This window comes from Sinocyclocheilus grahami, unplaced genomic scaffold, assembly GCF_001515645.1.
Source record: "Sinocyclocheilus grahami isolate Dianchi unplaced genomic scaffold, SAMN03320097.WGS_v1.1 scaffold756.1, whole genome shotgun sequence".
In the NCBI taxonomy this organism is placed as follows: domain Eukaryota; kingdom Metazoa; phylum Chordata; class Actinopteri; order Cypriniformes; family Cyprinidae; genus Sinocyclocheilus; species Sinocyclocheilus grahami.
This window is the reverse complement of record NW_015505935.1, coordinates 30,188-49,553: the sequence shown is the minus strand read 5'-3', so window position 1 is coordinate 49,553 and position 19,366 is coordinate 30,188. Positions and strand designations below refer to the sequence as shown.

General features: G+C 35.4%; 2 protein-coding genes across 2 annotated transcripts; both read left to right on the top strand.

The window, feature by feature from the left end:
* Nucleotides 1-6,303: 6,303 nt before the first annotated feature.
* Nucleotides 6,304-10,452, top strand: LOC107561063 (CUB and zona pellucida-like domain-containing protein 1; the record flags this gene model as incomplete). The annotated part of the gene is made up of 10 exons (XM_016245404.1): nt 6,304-6,448; nt 6,626-6,700; nt 6,784-6,925; nt 7,411-7,554; nt 7,647-7,702; nt 8,094-8,272; nt 8,357-8,757; nt 8,874-8,970; nt 10,015-10,198; nt 10,289-10,452. Coding segments are annotated over 10 exons (1,572 nt in total), but the record flags the coding sequence as incomplete, so codon positions are not given.
* Nucleotides 10,453-12,810: 2,358 nt separating this feature from the next.
* On the top strand, nt 12,811-19,346 carry LOC107561062 (uncharacterized). The gene is made up of 13 exons (XM_016245403.1): nt 12,811-12,930; nt 14,104-14,297; nt 14,385-14,525; nt 14,660-14,798; nt 15,210-15,910; nt 15,986-16,335; nt 16,411-16,552; nt 16,830-16,973; nt 17,065-17,120; nt 17,550-17,728; nt 17,813-18,213; nt 18,330-18,426; nt 19,125-19,346. The coding sequence occupies exons 1-13, from the start codon at nt 12,811-12,813 to the stop codon at nt 19,344-19,346; spliced, it is 2,886 nt and encodes a 961-aa protein (XP_016100889.1).
* Nucleotides 19,347-19,366: the final 20 nt, after the last annotated feature.

The window sequence follows — 19,366 nt, the reverse complement described above, 5'->3', positions numbered from 1 at the left end:
AAAAATCAATTAAAGACGTAATCAAACAGACGATGAACACTATTAACAGCTATGATTATATGTTGCAATCAAACTTATAGCAAAATTTGGTAGTTCTGTATGTTGTTTCAGGGTTGGCATCATCTGAGTTGATGACCCCCCAAAAGTGTACTTATGTAATACTGCAAATGCAACCATAAAAAGAAATGATGACAGTATACAGTCAAGAAAGGGCTTTAATTAGCAACCAATTACACTACATACCCATCAATCATCATTCACAACTTGAAGATTTACATTTTAGATGAGCACTTGGATGAAACACACACACTGGTTTCCATGTTTTATGGACTTTCTATAGCCGTATTAGTTTTTATACTGTTCAAACTGTTTTTTCAATCCACTTACCCTAACACTACTCCTCACACAAAACTTTCTGCATTTGTAGATTTAAAAAAAATAATAATTTAGTATAATTTATAAGCTATTTTCCTCATGGGGACCAAAAAATTACCCCATAAGTTCGATGAAAATGACTGGTATTACTATCTTTGTGGGGACGTTTGAATCGATCCCCATAATGTACAGAATACCAGGTACACATATACACACATAACTGGGTCTATATTTTGAATACAAATAAAAACATCGCACAACAGTTTCATGTTTCAGTGGTTCATTTGATGTGGCTAGAAGAGAGGTGTGATTTGTTGTCATTCACCTATTATTTGGTAGCTTGTCTGAAAACAATTCAGGATATCAAAAGTGTTTTTCAGAGGAGTGTGAGCGCATGATTGAGTATCATTTCAAATGAAAAGGAAAAGGAAAAACATCAGAACAAACTCATGAGTGAGAAGTGATATGAACCCTTAGGCATTTAATTAAGCATGTCATGAGCAATAAACAGACTGCACGCACACTAACTAAACTAGTCTTATTTTTGTATCATTGAGATACTATTATAGTTTCACTGAAAAAGACTGGGTGTAGAAACAATTTTTACTTGGAAATTGCTATACTAAACTTCACAAATAGATACAAAAAATGGCAAGTAACATTTAATTAATAATATATGATAATAATAATTAAACATATGAGGACATTATATTTGAGTGAATTTCTCTGAGACTATACATGCCACAGTTTTAAGTCTGGATGTCCTGTACAGAGCACATTCAGGGCTTTTCAGAGATACTAAATGTCCCTCTCCTTGGTCTTCAAAAATGTCTGATATTAATTTAGTGACACTCTTATGGAAATATGATAATATTTTGTAATTATCATTTAAATTTGACAAATTTTTAAACTGTGTGTCATAAATCAACATGTCAGGAAAATGTTATGGGGTTTCAAATCCAAATATAACTTTCTGTTATGAAACAGGCCATTGATTTCATACATGTCCTCATATGAGGACACCGGGACTAAAAGCATGTTTATTACACATTTTGGGAGACATAACAAATGAATAGGGAAAGAATTCCCCAAATTAATGTAGCCCCAAAAACACATTAATATGCAAATTTAATTTAGTTTATAGATACATTATATATAATGAGAAAACCTGTTTATGGCCATTTTACACACATTTTGCATGAAGAAAAATGGCATATCAAATCATTATGTTAGTTGAGAATTATCTTTATACAAAGTTTGGTAAAAAAAAAAAATCCTGAAAACTAAAAATGTATTGGTGATTTTAAAAAAATCTATTGTTTTTGCTTATTCATGTTCATTCATGTCTTTGTATTTTTTTTAAGGAAATTGAGTCCCAATGTCCTCTACCAAGGACGTAGCATAACTTAAGAATGAAATATCATTTAACATTTTTAATGACATGAAAAAAATATATTTTTTTCCTAAAATGTTTTGCCGGGTCTTAAGAGGTTAAGTATGAAATTTTGAAGTAGTAAGACTGGTATTATATGATCTTGTAAAATGTATGTCAGTCGTCGTATTTTATTTAAAACTTAGGAAAAAAATTTACAGTGTAGTTTTTCATTTTATTTCAATGTTTAGTTATTTTAGGGCAAACTGTAGTTACACTAAATGAAAATAAGAAATGTTTCTTGGCAACTAGCTAAAATAAAATAGTATAAATAAAGTATAAACAAATAAATCATTGTAATATGCTGATTTGCTGTTCAAGAAACTTTTTTATTATTATGTTGAAAACAACTGAGTAGAATTTTTCAGGTTTCTCTGATGAATAGTAAAAATTACATTTTAAAATATTTTCAAACAGAAAACAGTTATTTTAAATAGTAAAAATATTTTTTAAAATTTACTGTTTTTGCTGTACTTTAGATCAAATAAATGCAGGCTTGGTGAGCAGAAGAGACTTCTTTAAAAACATTAAAAATCTCACTGTTCAAAAACTTTTCACTGGTAGTGTGTGTGTGTGTGTGTGTGTGTGTGTGTGTGTATATATATATATATATATATATATATACACACACACACACACATATATATTAATATATATATAATTTTATTTCAGTTCATGCTTATTTTATTTCATGTAACAACATTTTTATGGTTTTAATTTTAGTTAACTATAATAACCGTGCATTAAATTACTGGTTAAGTAACAATATGTCTCACTTGCTTTGTAAGAAAAACGATTAAAAATGTGCAAACTATACAGTTAAACAAACATTATATTTAGCTGTCATTATTCAAAAATATTTGACAAATATTTCAGAGTATAAATAGTGATATTGTACAGAAATGTAACTAACAATTTCAGGTCATTTTCCATGGATTTCCTCTTTTATCTGATTTGAGATACTTACACCGAACCAAACTCCGCCACTGCTTCCAAACCATGTTTTACATATATTTTGAGAATAAAAAAAAAGCGTATCAAGGAACACAAAATTGATACTCGTGGCTCCTGGCGATATATGTCCTTTCGTAAAAACACCCGTAATAATCACCGAAGCTGTCTACACTGCAAAATAGTTCTCTTACTTGCATCTTTTCTGCACTTTGATGTTTACGATGAGAGAATTTGCGAATGCAGATTCAGAATTCTGTCACTGAGTGCATCAGAAATCCAGCATTCTCCGCAGTGACGAATCAAAAATGCCTCTGATTAGACACTGCATTCATAAGCTCAACAGAAATGTGTGTGATCGGTTATAATGCTCAATGCTGAAAAAATGTGCGTAAAAAAAAGCTGATGCAACTTAAGCAAATCTTCTGTAAATTGCAATGCCGCAATCGACACTTTTCATTCATTTTACATTCCACTTTAATCGTGACAGCCATAATAATAAAGCCCTCATTAATTTCCGACCCTGCAGTGTAGTGTTTTATAGCACAATTCAAAGATGACTTCTTAGAAGTAAATTTTAACAGCCACCACATAAGCTTAAGAACTTACTTAAGTCAAACTATAATTAAAACATTTCAGGTTGAGCTTCGCTTCAAGACAACCTACCATTCCTGTTATGGATATGATTACTGGCCGTGCAGCTCTGGAGACTGTGGAAATGATGTCAGTACTGTGATTGGTAAAGTAGATTCAAGTCCCAACGGCGGCAGCTGGTGTCAGTCTGAGGGAGGGATAACAAAGATGGTTTCCACCAACAGCCCTTTCCAGCTCCTGTAAGTAAATATATTTACAAGAACAGAATCGTTCACTAACAATGCAGATCTGAACAAAATGCAAATATTAAATGTCTATATGTTACAATAGCAAAAGCAGCTGCTGCTGGATCTACAACACAGTCACACATTTTGGAGACTGGAGTCTTCTGACTTACATTGACCTCGGTGTGAGATCGGACACCTCAGAGCCCAACCGTTCGCCAATAACCACCACCCTACCATTTGTCAGGTAAATCAGCTGTTTAACAGAATTAATGGAAGCTTATAGTGTATATTTATCTATTTTTCATGATGTGCATGCAACATGATAAAGTCATGCAGTTCTACACTACAGTAATATTGCCATATTGTTTTGTGTTGCAGAGTTCCTCAGAACTGTCCCAGCAGGTACAAACTTTTAGCCTTTGATCCTGATGGTGACCATGTCACATGCAGATTTGGACTCAGACAAAACCAGGAGTGTGGAATCTGCAACCAACCTGCTGGTTTTACGTTGAATCAGGTGAAAAAAAATTATTAAGAATGACTAAACCAGGGACATAAAATGTATTTCAGATATGAGGAGGGTATGGTCAGTGTAAGAACTACATGTATATATAAACATACATATATACAGTAAACTATGAAATCCTTTGAAAAATATAATTTAGATAAAACACTGCAAGTATATTAACACCTTTGAGCAACTATTTCAACTCTTGATAGCCTGTTGTCTTATGACTGGGTTTACACATGTACATATTTGCCCGATGAACTACACACAAGTATTTTACTTAAAGCTGCAGTCTGTAACTTTTTTTGGTTAAAAATGATCCGAAATCAATGTTTGAGCAAGTACATAACCAGCCAGTGTTCAAAACTATCGCCTTACTTTAGCCCGATTCACAACGGTCAGCTTAAAATAATGTTTTCTAATTTGAGTGGTAGGGGTAGGTTTTCGTGGGAAATTCGAGCATGCCACTGCGTCATTACGTCACGTCTGTAAACATGAAGAAGTTGTCCCGGCTACTAGCCTATCGCATGTGAGGATCCTGCACGTGGCGATCGTTTATAGCCTTTTCTCACAGCAGCTGGAATAATTAAATGTATCATTTTGATGGCGGATTGTAATCCATAAAGGATTATGTGTTTATGAAACACATGTGAATGAAATTTAATTTTATTCCAGTTTTAAATGTGCTTCTGATTACAGATAGCCTGGGATTACACAAGATTTGTATTTTAAAGACAACTAGTTCGAAGGGAGCATAATTTGCTTTTTGGGTTAAAACAATTTCTTAATATGAAATTCGAATGGTATGACAATTAGAGATTAGACTATACAGAAATTGAAATCTACTCGCTTATACACACTATACTCATAGTCACGCAATGCTGATGTTGTTAACATTAACAATTTGATTATAAAGTATAACAATAATAATAATTTGCACGGTTTGATGTGATATGAGCTAATTTAGATTAAATCACCATTGGTAGCGCGATTTATTATAATGCTTTTTCCTCAGTTGGTCAGAACAAACGTGGCAGACTTGTTACTTGTTCAGATGACAATATCCGGTGAAAATGCTTAGTTGAATCATATATTCCAAGACGTAGGCTAGAATCTGTGAGTGCAAAGTACAATATCCACACCGGTGTGGTGACTGACTGCCACACATACTCCTCAAAACATTAGGTTAATCCGCACTGGAGCCACGCCGGCGCACAACCCACGCAAGGAAGATAATTCCGCACACAGCTGCAATTGCAGGTTTTCAAACAGAGATGGCGACAAAGAGGCAAAACTTAAGGACTGCAGCTTTAAGTATTACAGTTACATCTTTCATTTTTCATTCACACTCTTTTATTTTCTTCCAAATGTAGCATAACTGTTCTCTGTCATATTCACACACATCGGTCCGTGGAGTTTATTCTTTTGAGCTGGTGCTGGAGGATTTCCCCATTCGCAAGATTACTCTGTCCTACACCAACCAACCTTCAAAGGAAAAATTTCCCATCAGTTTAATTAGAAGCCGACGTGCTACTGATTATTATGGAACAACCACTATGACACCTACAACTACAACAACTGATTCAACCTCAATGACAGATGAGTCAACCACAAGGACACCTACAACCACAACAACAAATGATCCAACCACAACAACAACTGAGTCAACCACAACAACAACTGAGTCAACCACTATGACACCAACAACAACTGATCCAACCACAACAACAACTGAGTCAACCACAACAACAACTGAGTCAACCACTATGACACCAACAACAACTGATCCAACCACAACAACAACTGAGTCAACCACAACAACAACTGAGTCAACCACTATGACACCAACAACAACTGATCCAACCACAACAACAACTGAGTCAACCACAACAACAACTGAGTCAACCACTATGACACCAACAACAACTGATCCAACCACAACAACAACTGAGTCAACCACAACAACAACTGAGTCAACCACTATGACACCAACAACAACTGATCCAACCACAACAACAACTGAGTCAACCACAACAACAACTGAGTCAACCACTATGACACCAACAACAACTGATCCAACCACAACAACAACTGAGTCAACCACAACAACAACTGAGTCAACCACTATGACACCAACAACAACTGATCCAACCACAACAACAACTGAGTCAACCACAACAACAACTGAGTCAACCACTATGACACCAACAACAACTGATCCAACCACAACAACAACTGAGTCAACCACAACAACAACTGAGTCAACCACTATGACACCAACAACAACTGATCCAACCACAACAACAACTGAGTCAACCACAACAACAACTGAGTCAACCACTATGACACCAACAACAACTGATCCAACCACAACAACAACTGAGTCAACCACAGCGACACCTACAACCACAACAACTGATTCAACCACAACAACAACTGAGTCAACCACCACAACAACTGATTCAACCACAATGACCACATCTGAACTTACTACAACAACAATAGCCACTACTACTACACAAACGTCAACCACATTTCCAATAACAACCACTGCAACGACAACAACAACAACTTTGGCCCTGAGCAAAATACCTCTTCAGTTTTCGCTTCAAGGTATATTTGGAAGTTTAGTCTAAAGTATGCTTCAGAATTATCCTACTATGTTTGATTAAATATATGCTGTGCATATGTTTCAGTTGATGGTCCAGCACCATCTTGCACTGAGGGTGAATATCTACCACGGTTCCTCCATCCAACGCCACATCATGGAGAACACCTGCAGGCACGTGTAAATCAAGAGCTTGAGATCAGAGTGAAAGCTTCTGCATCTTTTTCAAGGTATTAAGAAAAAACTTTTTATTAAAAAATTAAAAATTAAAAATGTAGACACTGTTTTTAAATTGAATTTTGAATAGCATATTAGCATACTACAACATATTTCTGTCATGCATACTACTTATATTATTTCTGGCAGATATAAAGCTATGACAGTAAGAGCAGTAGAATAGTATGTTATTCCAAATTCAGCCATTGTATTGGTGTGCAGTGCTCTGTAGCGCCTACCAGAGGCCAGGAGTTCAAAGAGTTTTTGGTGTCTTTGATGGTTTTGCCCAGATATAGAAGTCCACACCAGTAGCCTGTTGTAGCCTATTCCTGTCCAAATTAGTAGCTGCCCAAAAATAAATAAAACAAAAGGTTATAGAGGTACACAGGACAAACTCTATGATGGCTAGTCATTGTAAAATTGACATTTTGGAACATGGTTGTGCACTACTTAAATTTCTCAAAGTTTTTGTTTTGTTGTTGTGGTTTTTGTCATCTAGAATCGTTGATATCATCATTAGTGGACCTCTGAACAGCACAAAGTACAAAACCACCACTGGGGAATATGTGATTAACTGGACACCAACCTCAGAAAACTATGGCCAACACTTTCCATTTTGCTTCATCGCAGAAGGACAATATGGGTATATTTTACTAAGTGAATGTACTTTTTCATTTTTTTTACCACTTTAAAATCACATTATGATAGCTGATAAAAAAACCTTTCTATTTTAAGATCTAATATTTACCACTCTGAGATGAGGTGCGTTGTTGCAAAGGTGAATGGTAAAGGTGGGTAAATCAGTTCATTTAATTCCGTTTTATGATAATGCAGACCCAAATGATAATGGCATTCATGAGTGAAATTAATTAAATTATGAAAGAAAAATGTCATTAACTTATTTATATGAAATAAAAATTGACATATTGTGGATTTTAGTCCATATTATCTTTAAAATCATCAATATGCTAGTGTGCACCTAAAAGTTGACAAAATTAACCTTTAGCAAATATACACATTTAAAATGTACAATGTTTACCTTCTGGGAAACCAGACCACATGTTTTAATGACTCATCTTGCACAAGACACTTGTCCTCTCCCATTTGAAGAAGGTGTTTAAATATCCTGCTCAGAAGAAATATGTACATTTGTATAGCTATGATTATTAATGCTATTTTCAGGACCTGAGGCAAATGTAACCTGCACTCAAAACTCAATGTCAGTGACAATTAAGAGATCCTCCATCAAAAACCTCCATGGTGACCACCTGAGACTGATAAATCCATCTTGTCGGGTTTACACTAACAGTAGCCACCTGTTCACCAACACACTTCTAAACGACTGTGGCACTCAGATTGAGGTGAGCAGTTTTATCATCAACATTTACAATCAGATCTTGTGAAATCCAGAGCTAAACTATTTGACAACTTCTGTTTCTTTGTAGGAGAACAATAATGAACTCATCTTCAAGAATAAAATCATTACATTCGATGATCCCAGGGACATTATAACCAGGAAGGATAACCTAGAAATTGAAATCCTGTGCAAGTACCAGAAAAGGACCAATGTTACGCTGGAGTTCGATACTCACAGACCACCAATCATCTTCTCAGAAAAAGGTTTCGGCACATTCAACTATCAGTTTGAGTTTTATGCTTCTGCAAATTTCCAGAACAGCAGGGGTCCAGAATCATACCCACTTGAGTATGATGTGGGCGACAAGATCTTCATGAAGATTGAGCCCGTTACTCCAGTCCTAAACACTGAGATCTTCCTCGAGTCGTGTGTAGCTACTCCTTACGATAATCCCAACTACCCAGTCTCCTATCCCATCATCAAGAACGGGTGAAATTCCACAAACATTATTGATCATTTGCACTTTTTACTCATGCCAATGTTACATGATAAAACTTGTCTAATCAGTTTGTCACACAAATGAATCAAGTGCTTTTGTATTTCAGATGCATTGTGGATGAAACGGTTCGGTTTTTCTTAAGCCACCAACCATTCGTCCAGTTAGAAATGGAGGCCTTCAAATTCATTGGGTTCCATGACCAGGTTAGAGAGACATTTATTCCAGACACACACACACTCACACACAACCCACAAACTACAATTTGGGATCAGTAAGGTTTTTGGAAGAAGCCTCTTATCAGTGCTCAGGAAGGCTGAATTTACTTGATCAAAATTACAGTAGAAACAAAAATATTGTGAAATATTATTACAATTCCAAATATTTGTTTTCTTTTTGAATATATTTTAAAATGTTGTTTATTCCTGTGATGAATTTTCAGCATCATTACTCCAGTCTTTAGTGTCACATGATCCTTCAGAAATCATTCTAATATGCTGATTTGCTGCTAAAAAAAACATTTCTGATTATTATCAATATTGAAAACAGTTTTGCTATTTTGTGGAAACATTATAATCTTTTCAGGATTCCTTCCATATTGCTTCAGCATTTATTTGAAATAGAAATCTTTACTGTCATGTTGATGAATATAAAGTGTCTTTGCCAAATAAAAATCATAATTTCTTAAAAAGAAATTACTAACCCCACATTTTTGGTTGATTGATTAATTAATTAATTATCTGGGCACAATATGTTCCATACAAATGTGAGGGCGATGCAAATTAAATTTTAAATAGAGGACACATTTAATTTTATTATGTGAATGGAACATTTTACATCAACTCTTTGGTCACCTCCTAGCTTGCGCTTATTGTCATTTTTTAATAATATGTCAAACATTTCATCATTCATTCCAACAGCAAATGGTCTAGTGACACTGTTTTTAACATGTGATGACTTTTTGCTGTCATGCAGTTGCATTATGGGTTGTTAACATGATTTTAAAGTGATAGTTCACCTTCAATTGCTGGTCCCCACTGACTTCCATAGTATGGGAAAAACACTATGAAATTCAATGGGGACCAGCAACTGAAAGTGAATGATCCCTTTAAGCGTTTTCTCTCATATACTCTGACATTGAGAATACAGCGCATCTGTAAGTAAATTAAAATATACTGTAAATATTTCTGTTTAACCCTGCCTTCTGTCACAGTCTCTTATCTTTTCATCTTCCTCTCTTCCCTCTCTAGGTCTTCATCAGCTGCTCAATCATCATATGCCAGGCCAACAATCCCAACACCCGCTGCTCTCAGGGCTGCGTCAACAGCACAGTCGCTCCACCGGCCCACCACCATCACAAAAGAGAGGCTCCCCTCCAGACCGACAGTCACTTCATCTCCCAGGGGCCCCTGCGGCTGAAGAGGAGCGCATCTCGTAAGCCAAATCGTTCATTCACCTTGTGTAACAGATGATTGTACACTACACAAATGCTGTTAACCGTTTCAACCTTTACTCACATTTCAGAGGTCACCGTAAGCCCGGGTCTGAATCTAAACCTTGTTGTCGTCACTGTTTGTCTTGTGGCAACAGTAGCCATGGTGTGTGGAGTGATCGTCTACAGAGCCAGAGGGCAAAGGATCAGATACAAACCCGTTCCATCACACGACTTTTAGTCATGTCAGCTCTGTTGTTTATTTTTCAAAGCATAATGCTCTATTTTTCCCTGGAAAACAGAGAAGTAGCAAGATTGTTGGAGTGCTTTCAAAAACTGTGATGCAAATATATGGGCAAAATGTGCTTTTCTTTCTTCTGTAATCATTTTCAGTAAGTAATGTGAGTTCAAAAAAGATTCAGAATATATCAGCAGTCACACTTTAGTTTGGGGAGCAAACGAGAAGTCTCTTTTTCCCCATATATTCAGATGTTTTTGCAATTTTATATGTAATTAAATCTGTTTTAATTCTATGTATTATGTTGGTGTATGTTGGCAATTCTTCATGAAAACATGCCTTGATTCTTATAAACTATGACAAACTGTGTATAAAACAGTTTCATGTTTCAGATGTTGATTTTTTGAAAGATGAGATCCTTTGGCTAGAAGAGAGAAGTGATTACAGTGTTGTTGTCATTCTCCTGCCATTTGGCTACTTCTCTGAAAAAAAAAATCTAAATGTTTTTAAGTGAGGTGTGAAAACAAGTGCATGACTGGCAATCATCTGAAGGAAAAACTGCAGAACAAACTCATCTGTCATGAACCCTTAAGCATTTAATAAACCCTGTCAGGAGCATTAAACAAATAGATGAATGCAGGTGAACCAGTAGTTTAGTATCACTGAGATGCTATATATTTTCTTCTTTTATCTACATTTTTTAATGTTTCATCTAAAAACTCTTTCATCTAAAGTTTTAGTAATGTTGTTGTGTTTTTGTCATTGTTATTAGTTTCTGTTTTCTTTAACATGAACATGACATTTTCATATTATTTTATTTCAGAAATGTTTCCTTGGCAGCTAGCTAAAATAAAATAATTTCAAAAATACTTGAACTTGCAAAAAATAATGTATTTTAAATAAGTTAATGCTTATTTTATTTCAAGTAACTTTTTATATATGGTTTTACTTTCAGTTTTCATTAACTATAATAATCCTGATTTGAACTGCAATTACTGGCTAACAACATGTTGTCTCACTTTGCATATTAAAGGGGTGGTCAATCAGTTATTTTCTAAGGCTTCATCGTGTTTATGGGGTGCACTGTAATGTGTTCATGCTTCATTTTGAAAAAAAAATCACATTATATTTCACATATTTTACCTTTACTCTACACCGCTGTTTCTATTCTCCTAAAAACAGTTTGTTGACTTCATGGCTCTATGAAGCTTCTCCCTCAGAAATACACAATGGGCTCAGATTGGTTAGCTGGCCCAGTGTGTTGTGATTCGCTAACAGCCTAGTGCACGTTGTTTAAATGTGCACTAGATGTGCACTAGAACATCTAGGCATAAAAACAGTTTTTCCCCAATCATTACCTGTGTTCTGTAATTTATTCTTCATCTTTAATTATTGCCTCTTTCTTAAGTATTATGTAAATACGTATGCATATCCCTTTATTTATACAGCTGTATATAGAGTAAATAATACACAAATCTGTACATAAATCTACTGTTAAAGATGAATACACATTACTATTATTTATAGTTAAGTCTTTCTATTTAAATGTTTTTCTGTGCTCATGTCAGATGTGTATGTATGCATGTATGTATGTACAAGGAGCACCTTAAAAAACCACAACAAATTCCTCGTGTGTTTGCGCACACCTGGCGAATAAAGCTAATTCTGATTCTGATTCTGAAAAACCATGCTTTACATACAGATTTGTATTTATTTAAAAAAATACGTGTCATATTCTTTTTTAATCTTAAAAGTTAGTTTTCTTAATACAGATATGGGGATTTAGTTTAAGATCTTAATATGTTTTATTCATCCCCATGTAAAGCTGATGATTGACATTATGAGCACAGTCAAAATACCATAAACATGCGCTAAAAGGAAGTTCAGGAAGTCTTAAAAAATCATTTAAAAGACAACTCCTCTATGAAACAAAGCCAGACAAACTATCCAAACCAGTTTGTGGTTGCATTCTTTCGCACATGCAATTGAAATGTTTGTGCAAATAATACAAATAAAATGTGCTTATTCCTTCTAGCAAGATATAAAAGTGCAGTATATGCTATAGTCACATATTTCACTTGTATATGTTTGTATATGCTATGTTAACATATTTCACTTGTATATGTTTGTATATGCTACATTAACAGATTTCAGTTTTGATTAAAACTTGTGGTCACAGTGGTGTGTCCAACCACAAAGACATGAAAAGAAAACGTAAATGCCAATAATTTTTTTAGCAGTAATTAAAACTAAGATGGCTATTCTGTGTTTTCCTTTTCTGGAATTAATGACAGATCATCACCTGTCATTTCTTCCATCAGGTACATTAAAACAGAAAGCTGTTCCCAGATGCAGAAGACATCAGCACTGATCAGCATGTCTCTCACCTCTCTGCTCTTGGCCGAGCTTCTGCTGGTCACCACAGCAACAGCTTCACACTTCTATGGAGGCTCAATGACCTTCAACCCAAGAAGGAATCAAGATGGATCGTACAAGGTAAGAAATCCTGAATTATAACTGTATCAATAGCAGCCACAGTCATTGTTGGGGTTAATTATGATGCACTGTAAAACAAATGACATTTATAAATGTATGCATTTATTTGCATTTCACATTTATGCATTTGACATTATGCATTTTTAATCGGCCTACTTAGGTATTGTAACTTCAACCAGTTAGACTGGTTGCTAACTCAAAATGTACATACACTCAGAAAAGGGTACAAAGGCTGTCAGTAGTTCAGTACCTTTATTCATTTGTAAATCTGTACCATTAAAGTAATAGTATGTACATGTTAGGTACTAATACATACCATTAAGGTACTTATGTACCATTTAAGGGTAAATAAGGTACAAATGTGTTCCTTTTTAAAGGTTTTCACCCTTTTTGTACCTTTTTTTTCTGTGAGTGTATTTAGCCAATTTAACCTTCTTCTTTAAGCATGCCTGAATAGTCTTTATAAGGTTGTTAAAAGAGTTAAATGAATGGCCACTTTAAGAAATGAGATCCATATAGTACATTTTTGTGTTGCAAAAAGTTTTGTAACTCAATATGCTTTGCAGCTGGTTTCGTTAATTGTTGTATGTTGACTCATCATTGTGTTTTTAGTATTTATATTCGATGAACATGCATTTTGGCTAAACATATATATGTTGATTGAGTCAGTACTATTTTGTTTGAGTTAAACATGAATATGGCTGACAGTTTTGTAAATGCATTCAACAAAACTGAAGACACTTTAAGGAAAGCTAATCACAAAACACAATGTTTTTTAACGCAAAAATCAATTTGAAAAAAACTAAATGAATATGCACTTCATATGTACCCAAGCATACAGTAATTCAATTCGTAAAGTGCGAATTGTGGGAATTGCCAAATTCCACCCATTACAGTGGTTCAGTGGCTAAGTTTTGCAGTTCTTTTGCAAAACATACATGTCAAAAAATACGGTCAACATACCATTTGAATGTATGAAATCTTCAATAAATATTACTTAATGAATAAGTTTTTTTTAAATCACACTCAACAGACTGTCAGTTCCATCTTCACCACCAAATTGTAAATCCATTTTATAAAGTAGTATAATTCAAAAATGTTTGCACTCCTTAGTAGCAGATTTTGAGAGCAAGAACTTACTTTAGTCATATTATAAACCATTGATTATTTCAGGTTGAGCTTCGCTTCAAGACAACCTACCATTCCTGTTATGGATATGATTACTGGCCGTGCAGCTCTGGAGACTGTGGAAAGGATGTCAGTACTGTGATTGGTCAAGTAGATTCAAGTCCCAACGGCGGCAGCTGGTGTCAGTCTGAGGGAGTGATAACAAAGATGGTTTCCACCAACAGCCCTTTCCAGCTCCTGTAAGTAAATATATTTACAAGAACAGAATCGTTCACTAAAAAAAGATCTAAACAAAATGTAAATGTGAAATGTCCATGTTTCAACAGCAAAAGCAGCTGCTGCTGGATCTACAACACAGTCACAAATTCTGGAGACTGGAGTCTTCTCACTTACATTGACCTCGGAGTGAGATCGGACACCTCAGAGCCCAACCGTTCGCCAATAACCACCACCCTACCATTTGTCAGGTAAATCAGCTGTTTAACAGAATTAATGGAAGCTTATAGTGTATATGTATCTATTTTTCATGATGAGCATGCAACATGATAAAGTCATGCAGTTCTACACTACAGTAATATTGCCATATTGTTTTGTGTTGCAGAGTTCCTCAGAACTGTCCCAGGAGGTACAATCTTTTAGCCTTTGATCCTGATGGTGACCATGTCACATGCAGATTTGGACTCAGACAAAACCAGGAGTGTGGAATCTGCAACCAACCTGCTGGTTTTACGTTGAATCAGGTGAAGAAAATAAGACATGTGAAGGACTAAACCAAATTTATTTCTGAAGTGAAGAGGACAGTATGTTCAGTCTACGAACTTAATATATACAAATAAACATATACACAGTAAACTATCAAATCAATTAAAAAACATAAGATAGAACACGACTTATATTGCTTAATTTAACGGTAAAAGATTTTTTGATTGGTCCTCCTTACAAACACCTTTGAGCAACTATTTCATCTCTTAATATCTTGAGTTGTGTTTAATGTCTGGGTTTACACATTTGCCCGATTAACTGAACAATTATATGCCCATGACTGAAGCTTTACATAAAAATACATTCTGTATATGCTGTAAGAAAATAGTATGCCATGGGTCATGAGTATTTCAGTTCATTCACACTTTTTTATTTTCTTCTAAACATAGCATAACTGCTCTCTGTCATATTCGCACACATTGGTCCGTGGAGTTTATTCATTTGAACTGATGCTGGAGGACTTCCCCACTCAAAAGATTATTTTGTCCTACACCAACCAACCTTCAAAGGAAAGATCTCCAGTCTTTGTCATCAGAAACCGACGTGCTGCTAATAAACATGGAAATGCAGCCATACCACCTCAAGCATTCGCACATAAACGTTCAACAACCACTACAACACCTACAATAACTCGTTCAACAACACCTGCAACAACAAGTACAACAACCACAACAACACAGATATCAACTACAACGACACCGACACCATCAACAACCACAACGTCACAGTCGACAACCACTACATTACCAACAACAACCACTACATCACCAACAACCACAACAACACCTACAACAACCACTACATCAACGACAACCACAACAACACCTACAACAACCACAACACCTACAACAACCACTACATTACCGACAACAACAACAATACGTACAACAACCACTACATCACCACCAACAACCACTATGTTACCAACAACCACTACAACAACCACTACATCACCTACAACAACCACAACACCTACAACAACCACTATGTTACCAACAACAACCACTACATCACCTACAACAACCCCTATGTTACCAACAACAACCACTACATCACCTACAACAACCACAACACCTACAACAACCACTACATCCCCTACAACAACCACAACACCTACAGCAACCACTACATCCCCTACAACAACCACAACACCTATAACAACCACTATGTTACCAACAACAACAACCACTACATCACCTACAACAACCACTATCTTACCAACAACAACCACTACATCACCTACAACAACCACAACACCTACAACAACCACTACATCACCAACAACCACAACACCTACAACAACCACTATGTTACCAACAACAACCACTACAACAACCACTTCATCACCAACAACAACCACAACACCTACACCCACAACAACAATCACACCTGAACCCACTATGACCACAATTGCCACTACTATACAAACAACAACCACATCTCCAATAACAATCACTGCAGCAACAACAACAACTTCACCACTGAGCGCAATACCTCTTCAGTTTTCTCTGCAAGGTATGTTTGGATGTTTTGTAAAGTATGCCTCCATACTATATGTTTGATTAAATATTTACTGTACATATGTTTCAGTTGATGGTCCAGCACCATCTTGCACTGAGGGTGAATATCTACCACGGTTCCTCCATCCAACGCCACATCATGGAGAACACCTGCAGGCACGTGTAAATCAAGAGCTTGAGATCAGAGTGAAAGCTTTTGCATCTTTTTCTAGGTATTAAGACAAAGCTGTTAATTTAAAAAATACTTTAAATGTTATAAACTGTTTATTTTTTTATATTTATTTTAACAATTGAATTTGGAATAGCATATTTCTGTCTTGCATACTAATATTATTTCTGGCAGATACAAAGCTATAGCAGTAGAATAGTATGCTATTCCAAATTCAGCCATTGACTGTGGGGAAAATAAAAATAAGTTTTGGAACATGGATGTGCGCTATTTAAGTTTATCAATGATTTAGTTTTGTTGTTGTGGTTTTTGTCATCTAGAATCGTTGATATCATCATTAGTGGACCTCTGAACAGCACAAAGTACAAAACCACCACTGGGGAATATGTGATTAACTGGACACCAACCTCAGAAAACTATGGCCAACACTTTCCATTTTGCTTCATCGCAGAAGGACAATATGGGTATATTTTACTAAGTGAATGTACTTTTTCATTTTTAACCACTTTAAAATCACATTATAATTGTTGATTAAAAAAACCTTTCTATTTTAAGATTTGATATTTACCACTCTGAGATGAGGTGCGTTGTTGCAAAGGTTGATGCTGAAGGTTAGTAAATAAGTTTAACAATTGAATGTAATTATTAATTTAATTAATTTAATTATTTAATTAATTTCCTTTTTATGACAAAGCAGACCCAAATGACAATGACATACATGAGTGACATGAAGTAAATTAACTTATGAATAAATAATTAACTAGTAATAGTAATTAACTGATTTATATGAAATCAAAATTGACATTTTGTGGCTTTTAGTCCATGTCTCTTTTAAACATCTGTATGCGAGTGTGCACCTAAAGGTTGACAAAGTTAACCTTTAGCAAATAAACGCATTCAAAATTTACAATATTTATCTTCTTGGGAAACCAGACCACATGTTTTAATGACTTATCTTGCACTACACATTTATTCATTTGAAGTTGTTCCAATTTTTTGCTCTGATGAAACATACATTTGCATGTTATTGTTATTTTCAGGACCTGAGGCAAATGTAACCTGCACTCAAAACTCAATGTCAGTGACAATTAAGAGATCCTCCATCAAAAACCTCCATGGTGACCACCTGAGACTGATAAATCCATCTTGTCGGGTTTACACTAACAGTAGCCACCTGTTCACCAACACACTTCTAAACGACTGTGGCACTCAGATTGAGGTGAGCAGTTTTATCATCAACATTTACAATCAGATCTTGTGAAATCCAGAGCTAAACTATTTGACAACTTCTGTTTCTTTGTAGGAGAACAATAATGAACTCATCTTCAAGAATAAAATCATTACATTCGATGATCCCAGGGACATTATAACCAGGAAGGATAACCTAGAAATTGAAATCCTGTGCAAGTACCAGAAAAGGACCAACATTACGCTGGAGTTCGATACTCACAGACCACCAATCATCTTCTCAGAAAAAGGTTTCGGCACATTCAACTATCAGTTTGAGTTTTATGCTTCTGCAAATTTCCAGAACAGCAGGGGTCCAGAATCATACCCACTTGAGTATGATGTGGGCGACAAGATCTTCATGAAGATTGAGCCCGTTACTCCAGTCCTAAACACTGAGATCTTCCTCGAGTCGTGTGTAGCTACTCCTTACGATAATCCCAACTACCCAGTCTCCTATCCCATCATCAAGAACGGGTGAAATTCCACAAACATTATTGATCATTTGCACTTTTTACTCATGCCAATGTTACATGATAAAACTTGTCTAATCAGTTTGTCACACAAATGAATCAAGTGCTTTTTTATTTCAGATGCATTGTAGATGAAACGGTTCGGTTTTTCTTAAGCCACCAACCATTCGTCCAGTTAGAAATGGAGGCCTTCAAATTCATTGGGTTCCATGACCAGGTTAGAGAGACATTTATTCCAGACACACACACACTCACACACAACCCACAAACTACAATTTGGGATCAGTAAGGTTTTTGGAAGAAGCCTCTTATCAATGCTCAGGAAGGCTGAATTTACTTGAATTTACTTATTGTTATTACAATGTTATTGTTTACTTATAATTATTACAATTTACAAAAACGATTTCTTTTTGAATATATTTTAAAATGTAATTTATTCCTGTTGGATTTTTAGCATCATTACTTCAGGCTTCAGTGTCACATGATCCTTTAGAAAATATGCTGATTTGCAGCTCAAGAAACATTTCTAATTGTTATCAATATTAAAAAGAGTTTTGCTTCTTAAAACTTTTGTGGAAACATGATAACTTTTTCAGGATTCCTTGCTGTACGAGTGCCATTGCCAAAAAAAAAATTTAATTTCTTAAAAAGAAATTACTAACCCCACATTTGTGGTTGGTTGATTGATTAATTAATTATGTTCCATTCAAGTGCAATGGCAATGCATTAGTAAGAACTGATATTTTAAATAGACGACACTTTTTATTTCATTATTATATGTGAATGGAACATTTTATAGCAACTCTTTGGTCTAATAAGTTTTTCTACAAGTAAATTAAAATATAAATATATCTGTTTAACCCTGCCTTCTGTCACAGTCTCTTATCTTTTCATCTTCCTCTCTTCCCTCTCTAGGTGTTCATCAGCTGCTCAATCATCATATGCCAGGCCAACAATCCCAACACCCGCTGCTCTCAGGGCTGCGTCAACAGCACAGTCGCTCCACCGGCCCACCACCATCACAAAAGAGAGGCTCCCCTCCAGACCGAAAGTCACTTCATCTCCCAGGGGCCCCTGCGGCTGAAGAGGAGCGCATCTCGTAAGCCAAATCATTCATTCACCTTGTGTAACAGATGATTGTACACTACACAAATGCT

What these genes read in the sequence shown, in the direction of transcription:
- LOC107561062 (XM_016245403.1), top strand. Translation starts at nt 12,811, where the DNA reads ATGTCTCTCACCTCTCTGCTCTTGGCCGAGCTTCTGCTGGTCACCACA. An exon ending in ACACCTACAACAACCACTAC is followed by an intron (nt 15,911 to 15,985) that starts ATCCCCTACAAC and finishes TATAACAACCAC; the next exon opens with TATGTTACCAACAACAACAA. An exon ending in ACTGTGGCACTCAGATTGAG is followed by an intron (nt 17,729 to 17,812) that starts GTGAGCAGTTTT and finishes GTTTCTTTGTAG; the next exon opens with GAGAACAATAATGAACTCAT.